Here is a 23565-nt window from a genome sequence, read left to right as displayed (position 1 = left end):
GGAAGACTTTGGAGTGTGTGACTGGCTTGCGGGCAAAATTCTACGTCAGCCGGTCCTTTTTATTTATTTATGAGTAGGAGTTCTTTTAACCCAATCCCTGCGCTGTATAAGACATGAGATCGCATTACAGCGGAGAATTCAAACAACACATGGCGTGCGCATGAGAGCGTTTTTTTTTTTTGCGCGGAACACCGCAACGAGTTTTACAACGGCCACCACGTGGCTCACATTGATCAGATACAGACCGGAGCAATCGATAAAATGTTTTCTATACTAGTAGAGCTCTAAACACGCACAGACCAGAAGCGAGATGTTACTGGCTTACATTATGAGTCATTCACCAGCGAGAAAACTTTAAGGTGCATTGCATGGTCCTGCACCTTCCACAGACAATATGTATTTACAAAAAGTTTAGACCAGTTAACATAGTGATTGCTATCAGGATATGAGGAGACTTTCAATCAGCACAATTTTTTAGAGAATCACCTATAGCACCTTTAAAAGGTACTGCAGAACACAACGGACCCAAAACTTGTGCCATAGAGTAGAGAAAAAATATATATTGTCAACAACACTATGAGCTATGGACTCAGAATCGATAAATGTTACCCTTTCTCTTTGCGTTTGTCATACCTTTCCCCACACAATGTCACTGCTGAGCTCAGGAGGCCATTTGATGAAAACATCTTCTTCCATCCCGAGTCGGAAAGCAGGGTAGTCCTCCGTCTCATTGGCTGCTATAGCTGGGTCCTGAAGCACATCAACAAATAAAACATGTAGTTGACAAGGTACAGAATACTTCTCATTCTATGCACCTGGCCAGACTGATTTCAAGACTATATCAATCCATATTTATGAACTCATAACAGTTAAACATCCGTTTCCACTTTATGATAACAACTTTTTATTTCCAGTAATTGAGAACGGTTTGTACCAAAATGAAGATGAAACGCATCCCCTCAGCCCTCATGCTGTCCACCAGAGCAGGCAGTCCCTTGAAGTTCTTTTGGTCCAGCGTAAAGTCCATTTGCCTCTCCATATAGTCAATGTCCGCATATTGCACATCCTTTAAGGGATCAAAGGTCAAATATTGCACTCAATAAACTTGAATGTGAAGTTATGCAAAATTAGCAATGTTATGGTTTAAACATGGCTTTAAACTTTACTGCAAATGCAGATATGCCTGGCAGGTGATAAAACAGCAGATTTCTAAACAAGTCGAACATTTGAAGTATTATCCTGCCAATCCTGAGTTGTAGGTACCATTAAAGTGGTTTGGCTTTTTAGCAGTGTTCATCGCCATAGTAACTTACACTCCACGGCCTGTTTCTGCTCCAAATTAAAGGTCACCACATAGCAAATGGTTTTTAAAGACTAACACTTCTGGCTTTTTACAATTCTTATTTATAATAATAAAAATTGGAATGATGTAGATATAATTATTGTAATTTTTATACCCTTAAACCCTTAACTTTTCATTTTAGTTAATTAATCATTATTATGCACTTTGTTCAAATGAAAATAAATAGCCTATATGAAGGTTTTAAATGCATTACTGAGCTTAAATGTTCAAAACTCTCCATATATCACCTAAACTAACTTCTATGTGCCATAGCTTTTACCTGCATTGACGTATAGAATTTTTTTCTTTAAGTTGTCCTCTTTCATAGACATATTTCATAGATTTGTTTAAATTCTTCATATTTTCTCATTTCTCATTTATCATGTAATATTCTTGATAAGTCTTACTTGGAGAGAAATGAATCTCTCGCGAGAAGTGAATCTCGGTTCCACAGCGTGTGATTGGCTGTTCACTACTGATGTCACAGCTAAACTCCTGAACTCAGGATCAAAGCCTGATTTGACAGAGAAAGCAGCATCATGGAACCAACAAGGCCTTAATAGACCGGTTTGGTTTTACTAATCCTGTAACCCTGGTTTTTGTTGGTAAATTGTGCAGTCATTTTCAGTTGCCTCAAAATAACACAACACACCTTCTTTTCAGACCAACAAGCATTTGCTATCTAAACAGCTTGGCACTGGACGTGAAAATGATAACTGCATTGGGCTGAAACTAGCAAAAGCACTTAACTTGTGTCATTACTGGTGTCGCATTGCGCCAGGTAAATGATAAGGCATGTAGTATTAGGAGTTAATTTAAATCTTACTAATAATTGTCTTAGAAATAACTGCCAATAAAAGGACTATGATGGTCTTTTTGAGTCACTAACTCAATCCAGGTACTACTTTAAGTCTTAATACGGCCTTAATACGTTGTTGTCATTTAAGTTGCACATTACAGTGAAATAACTGGTTGAGTTATTTACAGTGAGAAACGTAATATTCCTGCAGTTGTGATGCAAGTTCTGTAGGTTGGTGAGTTATATAACTGTGCTTATTGTTGCATTCAAGGGGAAACTGAAAGACATACATGGACACACTAAAAGATGTGATTGCTTACATAGGGAATTTTAGCGGCTTTCATCTCGTTGTAAAGATCTGCGATCTCAGTATCATTGGCGTAGCCGTAGCGACAAAGCTGGAATCCAAGTGACCAATAGGCTGGAAGCACCGGGCGGCCGATCATCTGTCAGACAAAATGCACAAAACAAGATTTTTTTTGTTTTTACATTTTATGCAAATATATTTTAAAACATAAAAGTGGCTTAAGAGAATCTAATGGCCCCTTCTGTCTATGTGACAAGCAAGCTTCTTTTAGATAAATATTTATGTATTTCATTTATGCATGTGAGTTTTTGGATGATTGTGTGTGTGTGTGTGCGTGTGTATGTGTGTTTTTTCTGGCTTGATGAGGTTTAGCAGCTGGAGTCTCTCTGCCTCATTGCCCACAGTGTACTCAATCTAAACACACACACACACACACACACACACACACACACACACACACACACACACACACACACACACACACACACACACCTCAGTGTACTGCTGAACCACAACTTCTGGAGTAGGTCCCATCACCATGTAGAAGTCCAAGATACCTCCGATGGTGCGGTAGGTCAGAGCCGGATTAGGCTGGAAGGTCACATCTAAGAAAAAAATAAGAGAGACAGAGAGAAAGAGAGAGAGCGATTACATCATCCTTGTGACTCAATGTGTGGTCTCAGCTAATTTTTTACCCACCTACACTTTCAGCCTCTTAGCGGTAATAGTTAATGGATTCCTTCTAACAATTTTAATGTTAGACCAATCACAGTCAATCACAGAGCACATTGAACGCAGTAAATGATAATGCTTTTCTGTGTTTGGCGGAAGAATGAAATTCATACAGGTTTGGAACAATGAGATAATAATGACATCATTTTAATTTTTGGCTGAACAATCCCTTTAAGTACATGTCAATTTGGGATGATTTCACAAAAACATGTCTAGGTCACAATTCACCCGAACATCTAAATATAGAAATATGCAATTATATTTTGGTTTGAAAAAAAGAAAGCTTGTTTATAACACTTTCCCCTGCAATATGTTTTAGTAAAAAAAAAAAAAAAAAAATTAACCCTTTAGGTAAGAATTTACAAAACGGGTGCACTAATATGCATGAATTCATGCTTAATTAATGCACACATAATCATGAGTTAATGTATTACTAATGTTGAACAACAATAGTTGAACGACCCAGTATGGTGACACAAAATAAAGAGTGGCACTTTTCTATGATAAATAGAAAAATCCTGAATAATCCTCAGGGAGGATTTGTGAGGGAGGATTTTTCAGCCGGGACTTTTAAATGCGCCGAGTCGAAGTACTCTCAGAAGTGCTATTCCGCCATACAGTATAGTTCTCCTTTTAAACCCGCTTAGAAAAGTGCCATGTTTTATTTTGTGTCACCATGCTTGGCTGTTCAGCTGTTCGTGTAACTGTATTTAAGTAGGGAAAACGTGGAGGTGTTTGGTCGCTTCTAACTTGATCTCTGTTATTATCACTACTAAAACCAAATGTGATCTGGTGATTTAAATGATGTTTGTGCTTTCACTGTAAGGAGTGCCGCTTTAAATGATGTTTGCGCTTTGACTTTGAGGAGTGTCATTCCAGCAGCGCCCGTGCTTCATATGATCAATGCAATCTGTCACATTTCTAATCGCAAGAAAGCTCGATAAAATGACTATTCCTAAAGTTGTAAATGTTTATCTCATCTAAACATGTAAATTCTGCAAGTTCTCACTCTCATGTTGTTTTCGTATGTCTCGCAATCATTTGAACGTCCGTGTTTACTTCAGTATGCGAGTCGTGGTGTCTGGTCATCAGATAAGGCTATTAGTCTCTTCAGAAGACATGGATTTGGATTAGACCAGGGGTCTCCAACCTTTTTTCACTTGAGAGCTACTTTAAAAAAATGAAAGTCACAGAGAGCTACTCATGTTATACAATACATAAAACTCTAAAATAATGTATCATGATTCTCATATTAACAACTAACTAAACTGTTTTACACCTGAAAGAGTGTAGTAGAAGTTCCAGTAGTCGGTACCAATACCATAAACATTTTACGGTACTCAGTACCAATTTTGGTACCACAGCAAAAAAAAAAAAAAAAAAAAAAAAATTAATAAATATTTAACTATTTTTAAAAAATCTATTAATTTAATATGTTTATTATTTACGATGATAATTATTATAAGTAAATCATACATAAACATTTAAAGGCTGTATGCTGTTAAAAAGTAATCACCGTTTATACATAAAATATCAAGTGAAAAATAAGGAACCATCTAGGCATAATTATTATTATTAGTAGAGACATATTATTATTACATAGAGACGTAGTAAAATCTACTGTAGGCTCAGCAGTAGCCAAATATATTCTGTCAATTTCTACACGTTAAACTTCACGTTAAACCAAACTTTTATTTTTGACGGGTTGCCGTGAAGACCTTTGGGTGTCTGTGTTCATATGTTCAAATTCTCATGAAGTGACAGTTTATGCGTCCGTGTGTCCTCATATAGTGGCACACGACAGAGATACGCAAGTGTCACGCGTGTGTGCGCACGCGCGGGCGAGCGCTCCCGTGCCCTCGCATCTGTGCCCGTTATTCAAACAGAGACGCAGAAATTGCAAGAGTAATATTTAAATAGTAATTTGCAGTTTAATATTTGCAGAAACTAGTATATATATTCGGCTACAGTCTGGAGCCCTGTGCTTGGATTAACACGGAAGCTGCGTGTACCGAATTTACTCGGGAGTCGGTACTACCGGAAATACAGAAATGCTGGTATCCTCATATTTTAAAATTTCACTACCACCATGGGACTAATGTACCTGTACTTGTGACAACCCTACATTTGCTTGTTTACATTTGTTCATAAATAAAAAATTCTAAGTCAGTCGAATTTAGCTCATTCTGATTAGATGCAAAGTACTTGGCGAGCTACCTCCAATCACGCCACGAGCTACTGGTAGCTTGCGAGCGATGTGTTGGAGACCCCTGGATTAGACACTCAATTAGTTATTTTTACAATGCTTTTATGACATTTATTGGATCTTTTTGAGAAACATCATATAGACTGTGTGCATGGCTTCTGTGCTATTTCGTGTGCATTCAAACAGTCAGCGTGCTGCTGTCACAGCGTAACATGCTATCTAAGCATGCAAAATAATGTGGGTTTTTTTTTTTTGTATAATTTTTTTGTAATCGCGGCTTTGAACGATGTGTACCCATAATCGTAATCGCGATTAGAAATTCGATTAATTGTGCAGCCCTAGGATCAACACAATATGTTGATCCAGGAACAAGTCTTACTTGGCTAAATCACATTGTCCTCCTTTTACAAAGGAAATATGTCAACACAGCCAGGAAAAAAAATTCAGAGGTCTTTACACCTCCTTTACACCTCCGTTACTGTCCATTTCTGTGCAGCGAGGTGTTAAACACATCTGCATTCAAATTAAAGGAAACTACTTTGAACGTCTCTGGGTAAAGTGAACCACATCAAAGCTTTCTCCTGCTGTGTTTTCTCTCATTTACTCCACTGCCTGTGTGCATGTGTTTATGCAAGAATTAAAATGTGTGTGTGTGTGTGTGTGTGTGTGTGTGTGTGTGTGTGTGTGTGTGTGTGTGTGTGTGTGTGTGTGTGTGTGTGAGCCGCAGTTGAATGCAGAACACTTTCTGAGAGCACAACTAAGTTAAAGCCCTGCTGCAGCACCACCATTATGTGAAAGCAGCTCAAGAGAAAGTTCTGCAATAAGCATATCCGTTTCTCACACAAAAGCTCGATGACAGCCCCTTGCCTCTGATAAATAGCACCTGCTCTAATCATGACCTTAAGACCTGCTGACAAACTCCTCTCAGTGTTGGAGCCAGTGGTGAGCGAGGGATTTATTTGTTCTAATACTAAAGATGCAGCTAGTGGCTGACGGGCCGAGTTTAGACTAGATAAATAGACAATAAAAAACATTGTTCCCAGACATACTGTAGTGCCCTTTTTATAAAGATATATATGAAGGGCATATAAAATTATATTTACTACATCTTAATTGCAGTGGGTTTTACATTAAGAACAACATAATTAGGAACTTTGGGATGTTTCTCTCCATTCATTCCAGTGCAATATGGGATTGTCTTCTTAATGACAGGGTTTTTCCTGGGTCAGAAATGTTGGTGGCTGACCAGACATGGTCATCCACACAAGCATGCGCGCGAGCACGCCTACCCACGTGATCTGTGAGCCCAATACTGACAATAAATGTAAAATGAATGCAAATTATTATTTTTTTTTTGCTCATCTAATTTTGTTCTCATATTATGTCAAGTCAACTCAAGTCAAGTCAACTTTATATATATATAGCGCTTTTACAATGACGATTGTTTCAAAGCAGCTTTGAACAGAGCATAATTTGCAACAGAATTTGATTCAGCTGTTCCTTCCTCTGGAGGAAATAGTGATGTTATCAATGTGTCAATGTGGGCAGATCAGTGATATACAGTAGTTGATACAGTTATTTAGTAATACATTTTATTTGGATTTTTAGTTGAAAACTTTAGTTGAAATTTTAGTGTCCCCAACGTAGCAAGCCAAGTCAAAGGCGACAGTGACAAGGAACCAAAACTCCATCAGGGCATGATGGAGAAAAATAAACCTTGGGAGAAACCAGGGTCAGTCTATTAACAAACAGTGCATTATTATAATGTATTCTAATAATATTATAATTATTATTCTGGCAAACTTACAGGTCAGAAAACATAATAGATCGGAATATTCAAAGGGGTATTATGCAAGAGACAGGTTTATTGAGAATGACACGCCGTTTACACAAGAAATATGAATATTTGAAGGATCCGGGTCATCGCGGCAAGGGTGTTTTTTTCAGATTGAGCCACTCTGGGACCTGGTTTAAAAAAATAGCGGTTTCATGCTCCCAAAATGCCAGATCCATCTAGTCGACACGCTGATATGATACAATTTTTTTTTACGTATACAGGTAAACGCGTATCCATATGTACTAGGCCTTAAACTAGCCTAAATTGGTTTTCTGATCAGCCTAGACTGGTTTGGTGTTTTTAAACGGGAACAATCAGACCAGATTCGTACGCCGGTTGATCCTTGTGGACACAAATGTTTAGTATATGTGGTTGTACTCACCCATGGCATTGCTGTTGAGCAGGAGGACACCATGTGCATCTTTTGATTTCTCCAGACCCATGTAGAAGGGATGGACACCATAACTGTTCAGCTTATACTACAAAGTAGGAGAAAGTGATTTGAGTTTGTGAGGCAATTTCAGTTGTTCTCAGTGTTAATCAGACAATTAAGTGTTAACAGGAGATTTTTATTTGGCTTAAAGGAATGAACCTTGCAAATCCCATATCTCTGTTTTCATTAACCTAATTACATCTTTCTCTTCCTTCATGTAGGTCTCTCTTATTCTTCTCTTTCACTAGGCATTGTGTCATGAAGTGAGTCAGATAATAAGGCTATTAGCGTGCCCAGTATGGACGAATGACAACCAATAATGGTCACGGTCTGTAGTGTGACTTTCCAAAATTCACTAATTAGGAAATAAATATAAACTTGAATGCCTTCCTTTAATGAACAAGCAGAATACTCAGACAAACACAACTGAAAAAACTTTGGTTTCCTTTTTTTTAAAGAAGAAACGAAACCAAACTAGACACAGGTAAAAATAATAAGTAACTATAGAAACAAACAATGACCTAATAAGTAACCAAGGAAACATAACTAAACTGTGATGAAGCACGTTAAACAGAAGCACAGAAACAATCACTGCGTCTGAAATCGAATTCTTCTCTACTATATTGTATGCGAAAAACAGAACGCCAAAAGAGTGTGTCTGAATACATAGGTGGACCTTAGATGACTTACTACTTCTACTGAGATTCTGAAGAGTATATTCTATTGAACTTTACTATCCTACAGTAACAATATGGTGGATATAGTACGTCAAAGAAAGTTGTTGCGTTCTTCAGTTGGAAAGATTCTCTTTTCTTTCAGGTGCGTAGAGCCAAAGAGGGGTAAACTTAAGCAGAACAAAAGAGTTGGCTGACCGCACAATGAATCCAAAAAAGACTTAAGTCTAGGAAACTACAATGTTTATTTGTATCAATAGCATTGTGCAATAAAGTGCAAAGTGCAAGTGAGTTAAAAACAGAGACGCATGAGCAGACGTTTCAGCAGATTGCTATCCTCAATGCTCAGTGGATGTAGTAGCAACTGAGTAAATCTTTTTGTTTGTCACTTTTTAAAACCTCAAAGGCAATTCCTTTCAAGATCTCTTCTGTGACCAGAGATTATCAGAGGCCAAATCTTTTTTCTTTTTTTTACATATATAAATATAATATGCAATGCAGTCAAAACATTAATATTGTGACAGACTGTTACAATTTAACCACCTTAGCTCCGGGACATTTTTTGGGGATTTCCGCCAAGATTTGGCCGACCCAAATTTGTAAATACACAATTCTGGTGTCATTTTGCAGGAAACTCTATGAAGTTACATAAAATACTGATAAACGTGATAAACATTTACATATATGTTGTCTGAGCTGTAATAACCACCCACCCCAAAAAATAAATAAAATGTATAGCTTTTTTGATTTTTTGGTTATAAATTCATTTTTGAAAGTGTATAACTTAGTTCATGTGTGGTGTAGCACCCTGCAGACAGTTTTGACTGTTGTGGATCTGAAGGGAGGAATGTTACCTTTTTATATGTAATTTCCGTCTGCTCAAATCTCTCCAATACACAAGTCTGCCCAAATATTTGATTAACAAAAGTTATCTTGCACTTGTCTCCGTTATCCTCCTGTCAATCTTTTCACTTTGCGGCTATGATTACAGTTTAAAATTACCATAATCACTACCCACACTCCGCCGTTATGTATTATAGTATTTGCATTGACCATCCCTTGTCCAAAACTGAGCGTATCATAAAGACAAGTTATGACTGTGGCACATTACACTTGACTGAACATGTATTGTTCTGAGCTTCACACCAGCTCTTCGCTGTCTTGCACAGCTTCATCACACAGATTTAGGCTAACTCCAAACAGCTAAATAAATCAGGTAGGATGCAGATTAATATTTAAAATATAAGTTTAAAGTTGCACAGAATATTTCATTTCAAATTGCACGGACCATAATTGTCTTTAATACTAGCATTCAGTGCATGTTTGACATACACATTAAAACCATTCTGTCTGATCAAGGTGGATTCCATTACTTCATTAATAAATTAATCAATATTCATTAATTTATATGCAAATTATATACCTTTTTCTTTTGTTGTTGAGTTGAAATATATTACATGAGATAAAAAAAGAACCGTCAGAACGATTACTGCTTGTAATCGCTGCTTTGAGTGGCCCTAAAACAGGGCCAAACTATACACTCGGCTGCAACACGATGTGTAAAGTGCGGATGACAAGCCTTCTGGTTCTGACACTCACCCCTGGAGGCTGGTCTTTCGCAAACAGGCCGTATTTGTGAAATTTGAGGTCATGTTTGTAGCTGGGGTGCTCTGTTTCACCAAAGCCATAGACATATTCTGAGGGGAGGAGTGTGGAGATCTGAAGGAACTGGTCGGAGAACGTGAACCCAGGCACGGCAGAGTTCCATCTAGAGAGAGAATGTGATTTAGCAAAACATTGAGAACACTCACTATGTTTTCTATCTTCTAAAATAGAAGTTCCTTTCATTAAGAAAGCAAACTGTGCTTTTATAGTTCTATAACTCTAAAACTGCACCATCAGCACAGCTATTTCTGCACTAAACTCCTGTGCTCCTCTACAAAACTGCCTCTTTGTTGCTTCCGCCGATTAATTTGCGGCTGAAATACCTTTGGGAACTTTGACAAGCTAAACTCTTTCTAAAATTATTTTAAATAGCATCCAGCTAATTATTTTATATTCTTGCATTTTAATTAATATATAACATAAATATAAATAATATAAATATTTGTATTGATTTAATTTATTTTAATTAATTTATTTTATTTTTATTATATATTGGTAAAGAACATTTTGGATAAAGGTGTCTGCCAAATACTGTACATAAATGTACATGCAAAATGTATAAATATAAATGTTTTACATATGGTGACCTCCAAGCAGATAAAATACAATATTGCACTGTAAAAAAATATTGGTTTAACTTAAAAAAGTAAGTAACCTGGTTGCCTTCACATTTTGAGTTTATTGAAATGTGATGTGATACAATGAAGGGAATTGGTTTAATAAATAAAAACTCAAAATATTATTGTATCTGAACCACATAAACATGTGATAAATCATGAAAATAGCACAATTTGGCATGTTTCACTGTCATCACAAATAAAACACACACGAATACCGAATATGCTTACAAAATCTTGTAATAATATTTGAATAAAGGTTGTCGACTCTCAAAAATCTTCATTGTATTAACTTGCATATTTCAATGAACTCAACATATAAAGGCAAACAGTTCACTTATTTTTTAAAGATTTTTTTTTACTGTGTTGTGCTGAATTGAATGCCAAATTTTCACAGAGACAATTACAGTAAAACTACCACATTATTGCCCAAAGAACCTCTCTGGACATGTTACTAGAGTAATTCAAGGGTATCACTCACATAGTTTCTCCTGTGCTTTTTCTGATCACTTGGATCCCAAATGGCTTGTCAGCGATTTGGACCTTATACAATCGCTTGTTTTCATCTGTCTCTTCTGTGGCTGGCAGATTGAGGGGAATGGGGACCTCGTAGCGTGCAATGGCTGGGTCGAAGATCTAAATTAACAGGATATATACTTATTTTTCGTAATTGTAAAAACAAAACAAATCTGTAGCTCAAACAATAGAACATGGTTACACCGAGATTATGTGTTCAATATAGGGAATACAGTAGATATAGATTGCAATGTATGTATTTTGGATAACAGAATCTGCCAAATGAATACATTTAAATTGAATGTGTATTTATTGTCTTGGTCTCAATCTTAAATTTAGAAAAACAAACCTTCCAACGTAGGCTGTGTTCACTAAGGAATGTGATTTCTACATGGAGCCTGCTGATGTCTTGGGATAGAGAACGCTGACTTGGGAAGTCTGTATTGAGGTGAATATCTACGAAGATACCACGTTCTGTCTGACTCACATTTCTGGTGATGTAGCCGTGGGTCTCGGCATAATAACACTTGGGAATAGTTGAAGGCTACAAAAGAGAATTAAAACATATGGAGCGATGACTTTACAGCAAAACTACACAGCTTTAACAGGAAAAAAACAATAGCCTTTCTGTATATAAACTTCAGACCAAGTAGTCTCTCTGAAAACAATAAGGTTGAGTATTGAATATTGAACATCGTCTGTCTCTCTGACCTCCCAGATGCAGCCGAGGGCTTTGCATTTGGCCTCATCAGAATCACCTTCAGGGTTACAGTCGAAATTTAGTTTGGGCTCCCAGTTGACTGTGTAGTTCTTCCCAAGCTCCAGCTCGAGATTCCTCAGATGCATCACCTAGCAGATCACAAACAATAATTTATATCACACAAAAGACAGCAGGTGATGCCAATGATGCCTCTAGTTAAAGGATGCAAATTACAAATCATGTTGCGTTTCACAAAGTCTCTTGGTATTGTTACATTCTTGGTAAATGTGCCAAAAGTAGCTTAATGTTAGATAGCTTAAGCTGGCCCAAGATTGGTTGCCTTCTGGAGCTAAGCAAGGTTGAGCCTGGGCTGTGTTTCCCAAAACCATCATAAGCCTAAGTAGATCGTAAAAACGATCGTACAAGTGATCTTAGTATTAAGGTCTGTTTCCCAAAAGCATCGTAACTTAAGTAGCACTTGGAAATGACCGTAGATCTACGAGTGCTCTGGAGTAATCGTAAAGCTCTAAGTGTATCGTAAGAAGAGAGAGTTATGAGGTCACCTACAGGACAACCGGCAGATTACACCTTTAACTTTATTCAAGTGCATTGTGATAATACTATAATTTTTGTTGTTGTTGTTGTTTTTTATGAGGAAATAAGTAATGTAGAAAATATACTTCAAAAACTGGGAAAAATAGAGATAAACTTATATGACTTGCTGACGTGCACGAAAACCAGCCATGTATTGGACATTCCTCTGCAGTGCCCTCTTTCTTTTTGTCAGGCTTGCAAAATCCTGCCATTTCTTACAGACCACTTTACCCAATCTTTTAACTAATAATTTAACTTTTAACTTTTAATTTGGTAGCAATGTCCTCCCAGATGTTTTGTTTTTCTTTGTTTGTACGATGCCCTTTAAATCTGTTGAAAATAATATCTTTTCCCGCTCGACCTCCTCTAGAAGGATATTGATTTCGTCTTTTTGAAAGGTATCTCTTTTTTTCCTCTTTTTTTTCAGCCATTTTGTCAGTGCCTCAGCCTGTAGGTAGTTGCTTTATATAGACGTGTTTTGATTGCTAATCCACATCAAATGACAATTATTAGGTGAACCGTTCAGAGGAATCAATTCCATATAAGGTTATATTTCAGCATTTCGCAAATGGACAGCGACTCTTAAGTAGCACTTAGTTCATGTTAAGTAAATTTTTGGGAAACGCACATGGAATTGCTGCGAGTGATCGTAACTTCGCTCGTAGAACGCGCTCTTTATAGCTAAGATACATTGTTATTGGGAAACCCGGCCCTGGTCAGTACCCGGATGGGAGAAAACCAGGTTGCTGGGAAAACCAGGTTGCTTGAGAAAGAGGTGTTAGTGAGGCCACAGGGTGTGTTTCTTTTGCGCACCCTGTGATCTGTAGCCTTGTTTCCACCCAGGAACTAAGGACTTTGGGGTGGTACTTTGTGTGTTTCGACTGCAGGGAACAAGGTCTAAATTAAGTTCTGGGTATAAATGTCCCCCTAAAAAAGTCCTTGCTTGTGAGGTAGTACTTTTTCAAAATTCAGGAACTTTCGGGGTAGGTCTTGGGCTCTGAACATGCTGATTGGTTGAGTTCACGCAGTATTTTGATTGGTTGACTGCATGCAGTTGTATGCTATTCGATTCAACAATGGAGTTTAAAAAATAAAACCGATGAACCGACAATAAGGTTCAGACTTTATTAAGCTTATATGCAGACAGCGAAATCCAGTGGGAACTGGAAAGTCACAAACAGTCCTACGCCACAGGACTAATTTGCTTAATCTTCACGGTACTTTAGACTGCGATGGAAACGCAGACAGCAATGGGAACACTGTTATGTCAAAAAGCACCATCCTTCGTATGAGACTTTAAATTGAGATCCTGACTCTCTGGGGTCATTAAAAATCCCAGGAAGTCCTTCAAAAAAAGAGTAGGGCTGTAACTCTGGCATCCCTGCCAAATAATGGCTCCACAGCAGACTTCTGACTCCTGACAGTCAAAACGATGTTATGTCATGTAGTTTAGACTGAAGTCCGCAAGTCTTTGTGTTGTCATTCCAAGACCTTGAGCTCTGGGAGAAAGTAATGGCCTTTATCATAGCCTAATATTTATGTGCTTTTGAGAGCCCTGACAAATTCAATCACTGGTCCATGAGCATCGCTGGATACTCATTTGGAATGACAGGGCCTCTCCTGGTACCCTAGGGAATCGTGCTCCGCATTAAACAGAAGTCGGGCTCTATTTTGTGGACATGGTTTGTTGGACCGGCCCACAGTCTTAATTAATGTATGTTACGTCTGCAGTGATTATTTTTATTATTATTATTTTTTTTAATTTGTAGAAATATTCTAATAATGTCAAATTAGCAGTAACACTTTATTTTGTTGGTCCTTTTTGAACATTCAGTTGGCTATAAATAACTTTGCAACTACATGTTAACTAACTCTTATTGGAGTATTAGGCCCCGATCAGACAGAAAGCGTTTTTGCATTGAGAGGTGTCTTTTTTGAATAGTTTTCTTTTGGCAGAGAGAGTTATGCATGTTGCTTATGCACCCGGGCGCCTTGCGTTTTAACCGCCTGCTGCGCCTCACGTGCTTTTGAGGAGCGCTCGGAGTGCATTATGTTTGTGGCCCGTTCAGAAAAGCGTCCAACATCATCAAGTTTTTTTTTCGATTGTCCAAACGAATGAATGGAGATGCGGGCCTTCCGGTGTGTTGACGGTTACCTTGATTAGACTGACAGGGCGGCTGATTTGGTGGTTGCCTCACAACAGTAAAACTACACAGAAAAATCTGCTCTTTTATAAATTGAAAAACGTCAACCAAAAGAAGTCGGTGCGTCTTCGCATTTTCAAAAATGAAAAACGTGTTCTGTCTGACCGGGGCCAAAGGCCCAGTCCCATTTCTACTCCATAGCCCTTTCCTTTCCCCTACCCATTCGTTTTGCGCGTTCAGGGTTAGGGGTGTCGCCATTCTTTTTTGGCTGGAGTGGTAGGGAGAAGGGGAAGAGCCAGATAACCCTTCAAAAAAATATTTTTCGGGGCCACACTTCAAACAAAGGGGTATGAGGAATGCCCCTCCATACGCCGACTACCATGCAAGCATGCACTTAAATGCACGTAGTGATGTGATCATAAATTTAATAATACAGTTAGTATGATTATTTGGCCATCCTTTATAACGCAGTCACTATTTACAACACGTATCTTCTGTAAACTGTTGCGTTACCAAGGCATCAACTGAATAACTTGTATTTCATTGTAAGGAACTCCGCTATCGCAGCACCAAAGTAGAAAATTAAACCATATCTGTACCGGCCGGCTGGCTCAGACTGGCATCGAATGGAAGTGTTAATAAACAAAGACCCGATGGAAAAGCGGCTCCACCAGTCCAGTCTTGAATGTTCTGTATTGGCTTAGGAAACTGGAAGGCTCATACGTAGGAGAGAGTAGGGCACAACCGAACGCTTTTTCAGTTTATATATATATATATATATATATATATATATATATATATATATATATATATATATATATATATATATATATATATATATATATATATATATATATATATATATATATATATATATATATATATTCATACTGGTCAAATGTTACAGTACACTAATAAAAGAAACGTGTATAATGACGTGTAACGGTGTAGGTGTCCCATTTCTTCAGAAAAATCTTCACCCCTTTACACCCTTCTCTATTTCAAAGGGTTACAGGTACCTAACCCTAATAGACGGTAGGTGAAGGGGTATGAAATAGAATTGGGATTGGGCCTATATGTAACTTTTTTGTCCACTTATTCTAACCCTACCAGTCTAACAGTACTAACCTACCAGTCTAACAGAACTAATAATCTAATGAGAGTTAGTAGACATGCAGGTGCAACATTACTCTTAGCCAACAGAATTTCTAAAAGAGACCATCAAAATAAAGTGAAACCAAATTAGCTTATACATTTATAAGAATTCTGTAAAGCCCTTTGAAGGACAGCTATTTTCAGAAGTCTTTTTATTGAGAAAACCTTGGCTTTTAATGGAAGTATCAGATGCTGTGCTAATAGTGCTAGATAGATAGGCTTACATATTTGAGTGGCCAAATTATAATAATTTACCATGGCCTAACTATACTAATAGGGTCTGACGTTTTCATCTGCCTATTAGCTGTAAATTTTGACTCTAGTTGCATTGTATGGTGTGTTTCTATTCTGCTGTATTATTTATATTAGCATGCTTTTCCGAGAGAGTCACGACTACAGCAAACATTATATGATTCATCCAGAATCGTCATTACAATATCTGATCATTCTGTTGTTCTAGCTAAATTTTAGATCATGCAATAACATCTGCAGATCCAACAACATCCTCTAAAGTGAGATTAAAGTTAATATGAATATGAAAATCTACTGTATTTACTTTTTGTTCCAGGTCTTAATGTGATTGTTTTCCCTCTTTATCTGTAATGTATTGAATACCCTATGTCAATCAAAATAAGTAATTGCCCACAAAAACAATGTTTCATTTTCACTTTGGTGGGAAAGCATTAATGTTACATTTATGATTACCTGCTTGGTGGAATCGTAGTGAATCTGGGACTCGGGCAGAGTGTTTGTAGTGGTACCGTCTGACACAATCACAACAGTAGGAGCCGTATCCACTCCCATCACAGTGATGTTCTCAAACTTCAAGTTATTTGGATCTGTGTATCCATTGTTGTCAACGTGCATTGACAAGACACCCTGATCCAGCAGAAAAATATCAGATATTAATATTAAAAATAAATATGTAATTTTAAAAATAAACATAAACTGTAATGTCAAAAAACTAAACAAAATGTAATATTAAGATGACGTACATTATCCACTGAAAACTGGTAGTGAATGTGAGACTTGGATGAAACAGTATCTAAGAAAGAGATGATATGAGAGACAAACTTAAAGAGAGACAACAGAGTCATACAAGCGTTTTTTTTTTTTTTTTTTTTTTTTTTTGTTTTTGTGTGTGTGTGTGTGTGTGTGTGTGTGTGTGTGTGTGTGTGTGTGTGTGTGTGTGTGTGTGTGTGTGTGTGTGTGTGTGTGTGTGTGTGTGTGCTTAATCTAATAATTTAGCTTAAAAAAGTTATAGGGCTCAACAATAAAGATAAAGATTTCAGGCCAGTGTTGCTTTTTCACTACATTTTTGCTCATATTCATGTCTTTTTTTGTCTTGCAAACTCCAACATTAGTTTTTCTCATTAATGAAACATTTTGATATAGCAAATTCTGCAAATGAAGAGTTCAGATGCAAAAGCCTCTAAAAGCCACTTTGGTAAAAAAATGAGATAACGATAAATAGAGTGAATACTCTCTGCATATAGTATACATTCATAAAATAGTTTCACTTTAGACCCACTAAATCTCAGCTTCGGCCCATTTAAAAGTACCTGTACTTAGGTAGAAATATACATAGAAGCCTGACAAAAATGCTTATTTTAAAGAAAAACCTCAGACGGATTTAGAGGCTTTTGCATCTCTTCAACTCTTTGGTTAACCTCGTAAAGGCAACCTGGCCAGCATATAGGCAAGTTTTTCTCAAAGTCTTCGATGCATTGAAGCAAAATCTTTGTTTACTGTATGCATTTATATTTATCATGGAGTTAAATTACAGATATCTAAAAAACGTAATGAAATCTAACTAATCTAACTTAATGAAATATAAATATATTTTGTTCTGATAACATATTTTGAAAACACTGGAAGTCTAAGAAGAAATCTGAACTTCTGGCTTAAAAAAACATCTGTATTATTGAGCCCTCTGTAGGTAGATTTTTGCTTTGACAGTGAACCGTAGGAGAAAAAACAACAACTTTTAATTAATAGCGAGTCTCTCAAAAATACCTCGAGAGTCTCCGTCGTCCCAAAATAGCTCGCCTGACGCAGCCTTGTTGTCATCGAGAGCGATGATCAGTCCCATGGGATGAAGTCGGCTGAGGGAACACATAACTTTCATCACACGAACGTACAACTTTTTACCAGAAACTGAAGAGCAGATAGAAAACGGATCCTTTGAAGTTCAGATGGGATTCTTGTTTATGAATAACATGTCACAGACACCGCACAGCAAAGCGGGGTGAATTTTAAATAAGTTGTACTTCACCTTGTTTTTGTGAAGCATTCGTGTATCACCCCTAATTTATGGGCAAGAACACCCTAAAAGATACTTTGAGAGATACAGTATCTATTGTTGAAGGTCTAATACAGTCAGATGGAAATGAAAGCACTATGAAATAATAGCTATTGAGCACAGAGAGAAATTCGGAAAATGTTTTAATGGAAACTCAGGCCTCATGCAGATGAACGGGAATGAGATGAGTGAAAACACAACTACATTTGAGAGGAAACATTGAAAAAGATAAATGCTTGAATTACACATGAGGCAAGCGAGAGAGAAAAATAACAGTATAATAAACTTTAATGTTAATCATGGTATGGTGATTTCGTGTTAAAATACTTTAAAATTATAATATCCGTATGAGAATATCATTGCAGATTTGTGGTTATGTACAAAAAAAACATGGTATGTTACAATCTCCAGAAAACCATGGACACTATCGAACTGTGCATAGATGTGTTCGATGTAAGTGGGCGTGGCTAAAAGACTCCCTGAAAGCCAATTGGCCGTATTTTCATGGATAGAGTTTTGTGACAGTAGTTTAATATTACTTTTTTTAAAGTCATTTGGGGCCCTATATCCACCCGGCGCAATGCAACGGCAGGTCGCAAGTCTTTTTTGCTAGTTTCATTTTCACATCCTGCAGTGTTGTTTAAATAGCAAATGCACTCGCGCTCATCTGTTCACCCAGGGTCGTGCTGATCTGAAAACGTGGTGTGTTCAGGCGCATTGGTGGCCCTTTGCTATTTTGAGGCAAATGAAAACGACTGCACCATTGACTAACTGAAACCTGGTCTGAAGTCAGCAGTATTTATTGTGTTATTTAAAAGGCTGTTATTTATTATAGTATTATGCGTCTATAGGCGGGTGCACACCGTGCGTACACTCTTCTTATTACACACACAGGGATGCGCAGCAGCATATAAACACTATTAAATATAAAAAAGTCCTCTCTGGAGAAGCATTCAGTATTTCCGCTCGTAAATTCCACCATGTAAATAGCTAATCCGCCATGATGCAAGTGCAACTGGCTTTTAAAGAGAATGGTCGATGAGATCTGATTAGTTTATTGCACATCACGCCCAAAACACAGCCTTGCCTCATTAAGAGACTAGGAACAAACCTTTTAGACCATGCATCTGCCGCGCTGAATGTTTTTTTCTGTCTGTAAAGCGGATTCGTACACGCCCTAAAGTGCACCTGCGCAGTGCGCTTCAGACCTTGCGTTCAGATTATTCAAATAGAGCCCATGATTATATGTATTTTCAGGTGAAATCTACAGGTATGTTTTTGTTTGTTTGTTTTTGAGGTTCCCATCATTACCTGTATGTGGTGGTGACATCTGGTCTTTGAACAGGAAGAATGGCACTGCCTCTCAGGTGTAAACCAAGCTTATCTTCGGGCAGGTTCATGTTAACTTTCATTTTGCGTTCTGCAATCTTTGTCTCCTATAAAACAAATCAAAACATTATACTGTATATATATATATATATATATATATATATATATATATATATATATATATATATATATATATATATACACACACACACACACACACACACACACACACACACACACACACACACACACACACACACACACACCTTAAGGATTATTAGGAACACCATACTAATACTGTGTTTGACCCCCTTTCGCCTTAATTCTGAGTTCAGAACTGCCTTAATTCTACGTGGCATTGATTCAAAAAGGTGCTGAAAGCATTCTTTTTTTCAGTATTGTCAGAATTGTGAGGCATACAGTCAGAATTGTAAGGTATAAAGTCAGAATTGTAAGGTATAAAGTCAGAATTGTCAGAATTGTAAGGTATAAAGTCAGAATTGTCAGAATTGTAAGGTATAAAGTCGGAATTGTGAGGTATAAAGTCAGAATTGTCATTATTGTGAGGTATAAAGTCAGAATTGTCAGAATTGTGAAGTATAAAGTCAGAATTGTGAGGTATTAAGTCAGAATTGTCATTATTGTGAGGTATAAAGTCAGAATTGTCAGAATTGTGAGGTATAAAGTCAGAATTGTGAGGTATTAAGTCAGAATTGTCATTATTGTGAGGTATAAAGTCAGAATTGTCAGAATTGTGAGGTATAAAGTCAGAATTGTCAGAATTGTGAGGTATAAAGTCAGAATTGTCAGAATTGTGAGGTATAAAGTCAGAATTGTGAGGTATAAAGTCAGAATTGTCATTATTGTGAGGTATAAAGTCAGAATTGTCAGAATTGTGAGGTATAAAGTCAGCATTGTCATTATTGTGAGGTATAAAGTCACAATTGTGAGATATAAAGTCAGAATTGTCAGAATTGTGAGGTATAAAGTCGGAATTGTGAGATATAAAGTCGGAATTGTCAGAATTGTGAGGTATAAAGTCGGAATTGTGAGATATAAAGTCAGAAATGTGAGATATAAAGTCAGAATTGTCAGAATTGTGAGGTATAAAGTCAGAATTGTCATTATTGTGAGGTATAAAGTCAGAATTGTGAGGTATAAAGTCAGCATTGTCATTATTGTGAGGTATAAAGTCACAATTGTGAGATATAAAGTCAGCATTGTCATTATTGTGAGGTATAAAGTCACAATTGTGAGGTATAAAGTCACAATTGTGAGATATAAAGTCGGAATTGTGAGATATAAAGTCAGAATTGTGAAGTATAAAGTCAGAATTGTGAGGTATAAAGTCAGAATTGTGAGGTATAAAGTCAGAATTGTGAGGTATAAAGTCAGAATTGTGAAGTATAAAGTCAGAATTGTGAGGTATAAAGTCAGAATTGTGAGGTATAAAGTCAGAATTGTGAGATATAAAGTCAGAATTGTCAGAATTGTGAGGTATAAAGTCAGAATTGTGAGGTATAAAGTCAGAATTGTCAGAATTGTGAGGTATAAAGTCAGAATTGTGAGGTATAAAGTCAGAATTGTGAAGTATAAAGTCACAATTGTGAGATATAAAGTCAGAATTGTCATTATTGTGAGGTATAAAGTCAGAATTGTGAGGTATAAAGTCACAATTGTGAGGTATAAAGTCGGAATTGTGAGGTATAAAGTCAGAATTGTGAGGTATAAAGTCAGAATTGTCATTATTGTGAGGTATAGAGATATAAAGTTAGAACTGCAAGATATAAACACACAATTCTGAGGGGAAAAAAAAGAATTACGAGACATAAACTTGCAATTGTGACTTTATATCAGGCAACACTGAGATATAAAGTAAAAAGTCACAATTATCTTTTTTATTTTTTATTAAAATTATGGAATCAAGCTCCAAAAAAATGTACGAATACATTTCAAATTACGTTAAGATAAATGCATTAAATTATATTGACACAAAATGATAATCTAAAAGCTTCTTACACTGTTTGACAGAGTGTAACTGTTTATTAATTCATTTTTGATTTTACAGTAATAACACTAACTGTAACCACTATAATATTTCAGCAGAAACTCAGCTTAACATACTTGTTTTCAGTAGGGGTTTCATTGTTAATTAACCTCACACTGCCTGAATAAGCCCATCTCTTGCACAAGACTCCTCATCCCTCTCTCTCACTGTGCGACTAGGTCAATGCCGAGGCTCAGAGACAGACAGACAGAGTCTCCAATCTATCCATAAGTCATTTCAGATCCAATCAGGTTCTCCGTGTAGCTCCTCTCCATCAAACTCTCTCTTCCTCTGCCAGGGTCATTCAAGACCTGCTTTGCCAATCACGGCTTCTGTAATCGACCCGTTCTGAGACGCGCAACACAGAGACGCAAGGGACCAATCCTATCAGTGATCTGACTGGTGTTAGTTTATCTGGCTGGAGCACTAACCAGACTCTAGAGGAGCTTAAAAGCTTTAAACCTCTGCCTCTGACTCGGTGGAGGAACAAGTCGGTAGTTTCGAGCACAGATTATACCCTAATAATTCAACTAGAAATGTACATTTTACCATTGTTTACTGAAGCATGAGGATGGTCTTACCGTCTCAAAGTCATACCAGAGGGCATCTGGGATATAGGCCTCCACAGTTGTAACACCCTAAATCATAAGAACAAGCCGTGTTAAAGATGTAAATGCATAAGTGCATGTTGAACATAATGACAGACATTATTTTGATGGTTTAATAATGAGTATTATTCATTAAACTAATGGGCAGGCCATCATGGGTGGTGATTTTTTTTTTTTGAGAGATTTGGTCCTCCTGTCATGGTTTATCAAGCTTCGGAAAGAGAGAATATGAGCGAGATATAGAAGAGTAAGAAGCTGATAGAAAGAGAAGCAGCAAACGAACGAAAAAGAAAACATGATTCATGCTCATGCCTAAGGGAAAACCCACTGTACACTTCTGATGGTGGCACTCTAATATGATATTCATATCAAGCTGAAAGCTGCCTGAACTGAGGAACTGGGTGACTTTAAGACAGCAACAGTGTTTCTTAAAACGGAGAGATACGCCAAATAATTAACCTGAGCCACATTTGATGCCATTGTAAATATAAACACTCGGGAAACATAAACAGCCTACAGTTAGTAACTATACAAACTGGCAGAAGGTCCATGAAAATGTTATTTTTTTATTTTATTTATGTATTTATTTTGTCCTTTTTTACTTTATCCTAAAGCCTAGGGATAACTTAAAAAAGCACTTAAAACATGCGCGCGCACACACACAGACACACACACACACACACACACACACACACACACACACACACACACACACACACACACACACACACACACACAAACACACACACACACACACACACACACACACACACACACACACACACAAACACACACATAAACACACAAATAAGTCTCTTAAGCCAGGGGTTTTCAAACTGGGATCTGGGGACTCCCAGGGGTCCTCCAGAAGCTTCTAAGGGGTCCCCAGAAATTTCAGAGAATACAAAGACAGCTAAAATCAACATTAAAGTCAACATTAACTGTTTCATTTCTAAATGTTTCTTTCTTTGCTTGTTGTATACATGCTTTCCAGAATTGTATATATATATATTTTTTTCTTCACTATAGTCCCCTTCATCTTGCTCACTTGGATTTTAAGGCTGCATTATTAAAGGACAACTCCGGCAAATTTTTAAGTTTATCTTGATCGTTATATCTTCATAAACACGATGCTCTTCTCGACTTTTCGGCTACCGCTGAGACCCCACGGGACTTCAGCAAGACACAGCTAGCTGGCTAAAACAGGTGAATTTAAACAATGGCTAAGTGGCTCATCTCGTTGTCGTGCGAGGGACCTGTTCATGTTGGACGCACATTTTAATTGCATTTTGTGTCTGTTAAGAGGCACAAAGACACCCGTTATGTTTATGCACCCAAAGCGCCGTTTTAGCTGAGTGGGGGCTCTAGGCATTAACTGTAATAACTCTGTGTTGCAAGGACCAATCCGGTTCATTTTTTTTTTTTTTCTTTAGACTGTACTCACAAAGATATAACGAACAAGATAAACTTAAAAATTCGCCGGAGTTGTCCTTTAATGCAGTACTAAGCAGCTTGCATATGTTTATTGTGAAAGTTAATTATGCAAAAAATTCATGCC

General features: G+C 37.1%; 1 protein-coding gene across 1 annotated transcript in view; it reads right to left on the bottom strand.

The window, feature by feature from the left end:
- si (sucrase-isomaltase) overlaps positions 1 to 23565 on the bottom strand; it is an 89883-nt gene that overhangs the window by 28450 nt on the left and 37868 nt on the right. The window contains exons 20-33 of the mRNA XM_067419975.1: positions 21981 to 22037; positions 19335 to 19459; positions 17738 to 17826; positions 16717 to 16766; positions 16427 to 16600; positions 11840 to 11977; positions 11478 to 11672; positions 11094 to 11248; positions 9930 to 10098; positions 7606 to 7702; positions 2941 to 3053; positions 2462 to 2587; positions 935 to 1066; positions 634 to 750 (exon numbers count right to left, since the gene is read on the bottom strand). Coding sequence (XP_067276076.1) covers positions 634 to 750; positions 935 to 1066; positions 2462 to 2587; positions 2941 to 3053; positions 7606 to 7702; positions 9930 to 10098; positions 11094 to 11248; positions 11478 to 11672; positions 11840 to 11977; positions 16427 to 16600; positions 16717 to 16766; positions 17738 to 17826; positions 19335 to 19459; positions 21981 to 22037 — 1737 coding nt within the window. The remainder of the gene's footprint in view (positions 1 to 633; positions 751 to 934; positions 1067 to 2461; positions 2588 to 2940; positions 3054 to 7605; positions 7703 to 9929; positions 10099 to 11093; positions 11249 to 11477; positions 11673 to 11839; positions 11978 to 16426; positions 16601 to 16716; positions 16767 to 17737; positions 17827 to 19334; positions 19460 to 21980; positions 22038 to 23565) is intronic.

Source organism: Pseudorasbora parva, chromosome 16, assembly GCF_024679245.1.
Source record: "Pseudorasbora parva isolate DD20220531a chromosome 16, ASM2467924v1, whole genome shotgun sequence".
Classification (NCBI taxonomy): domain Eukaryota; kingdom Metazoa; phylum Chordata; class Actinopteri; order Cypriniformes; family Gobionidae; genus Pseudorasbora; species Pseudorasbora parva.
Note: the sequence above shows the minus strand (reverse complement) of the source record. Positions and strands in the feature narration are given on the sequence as shown.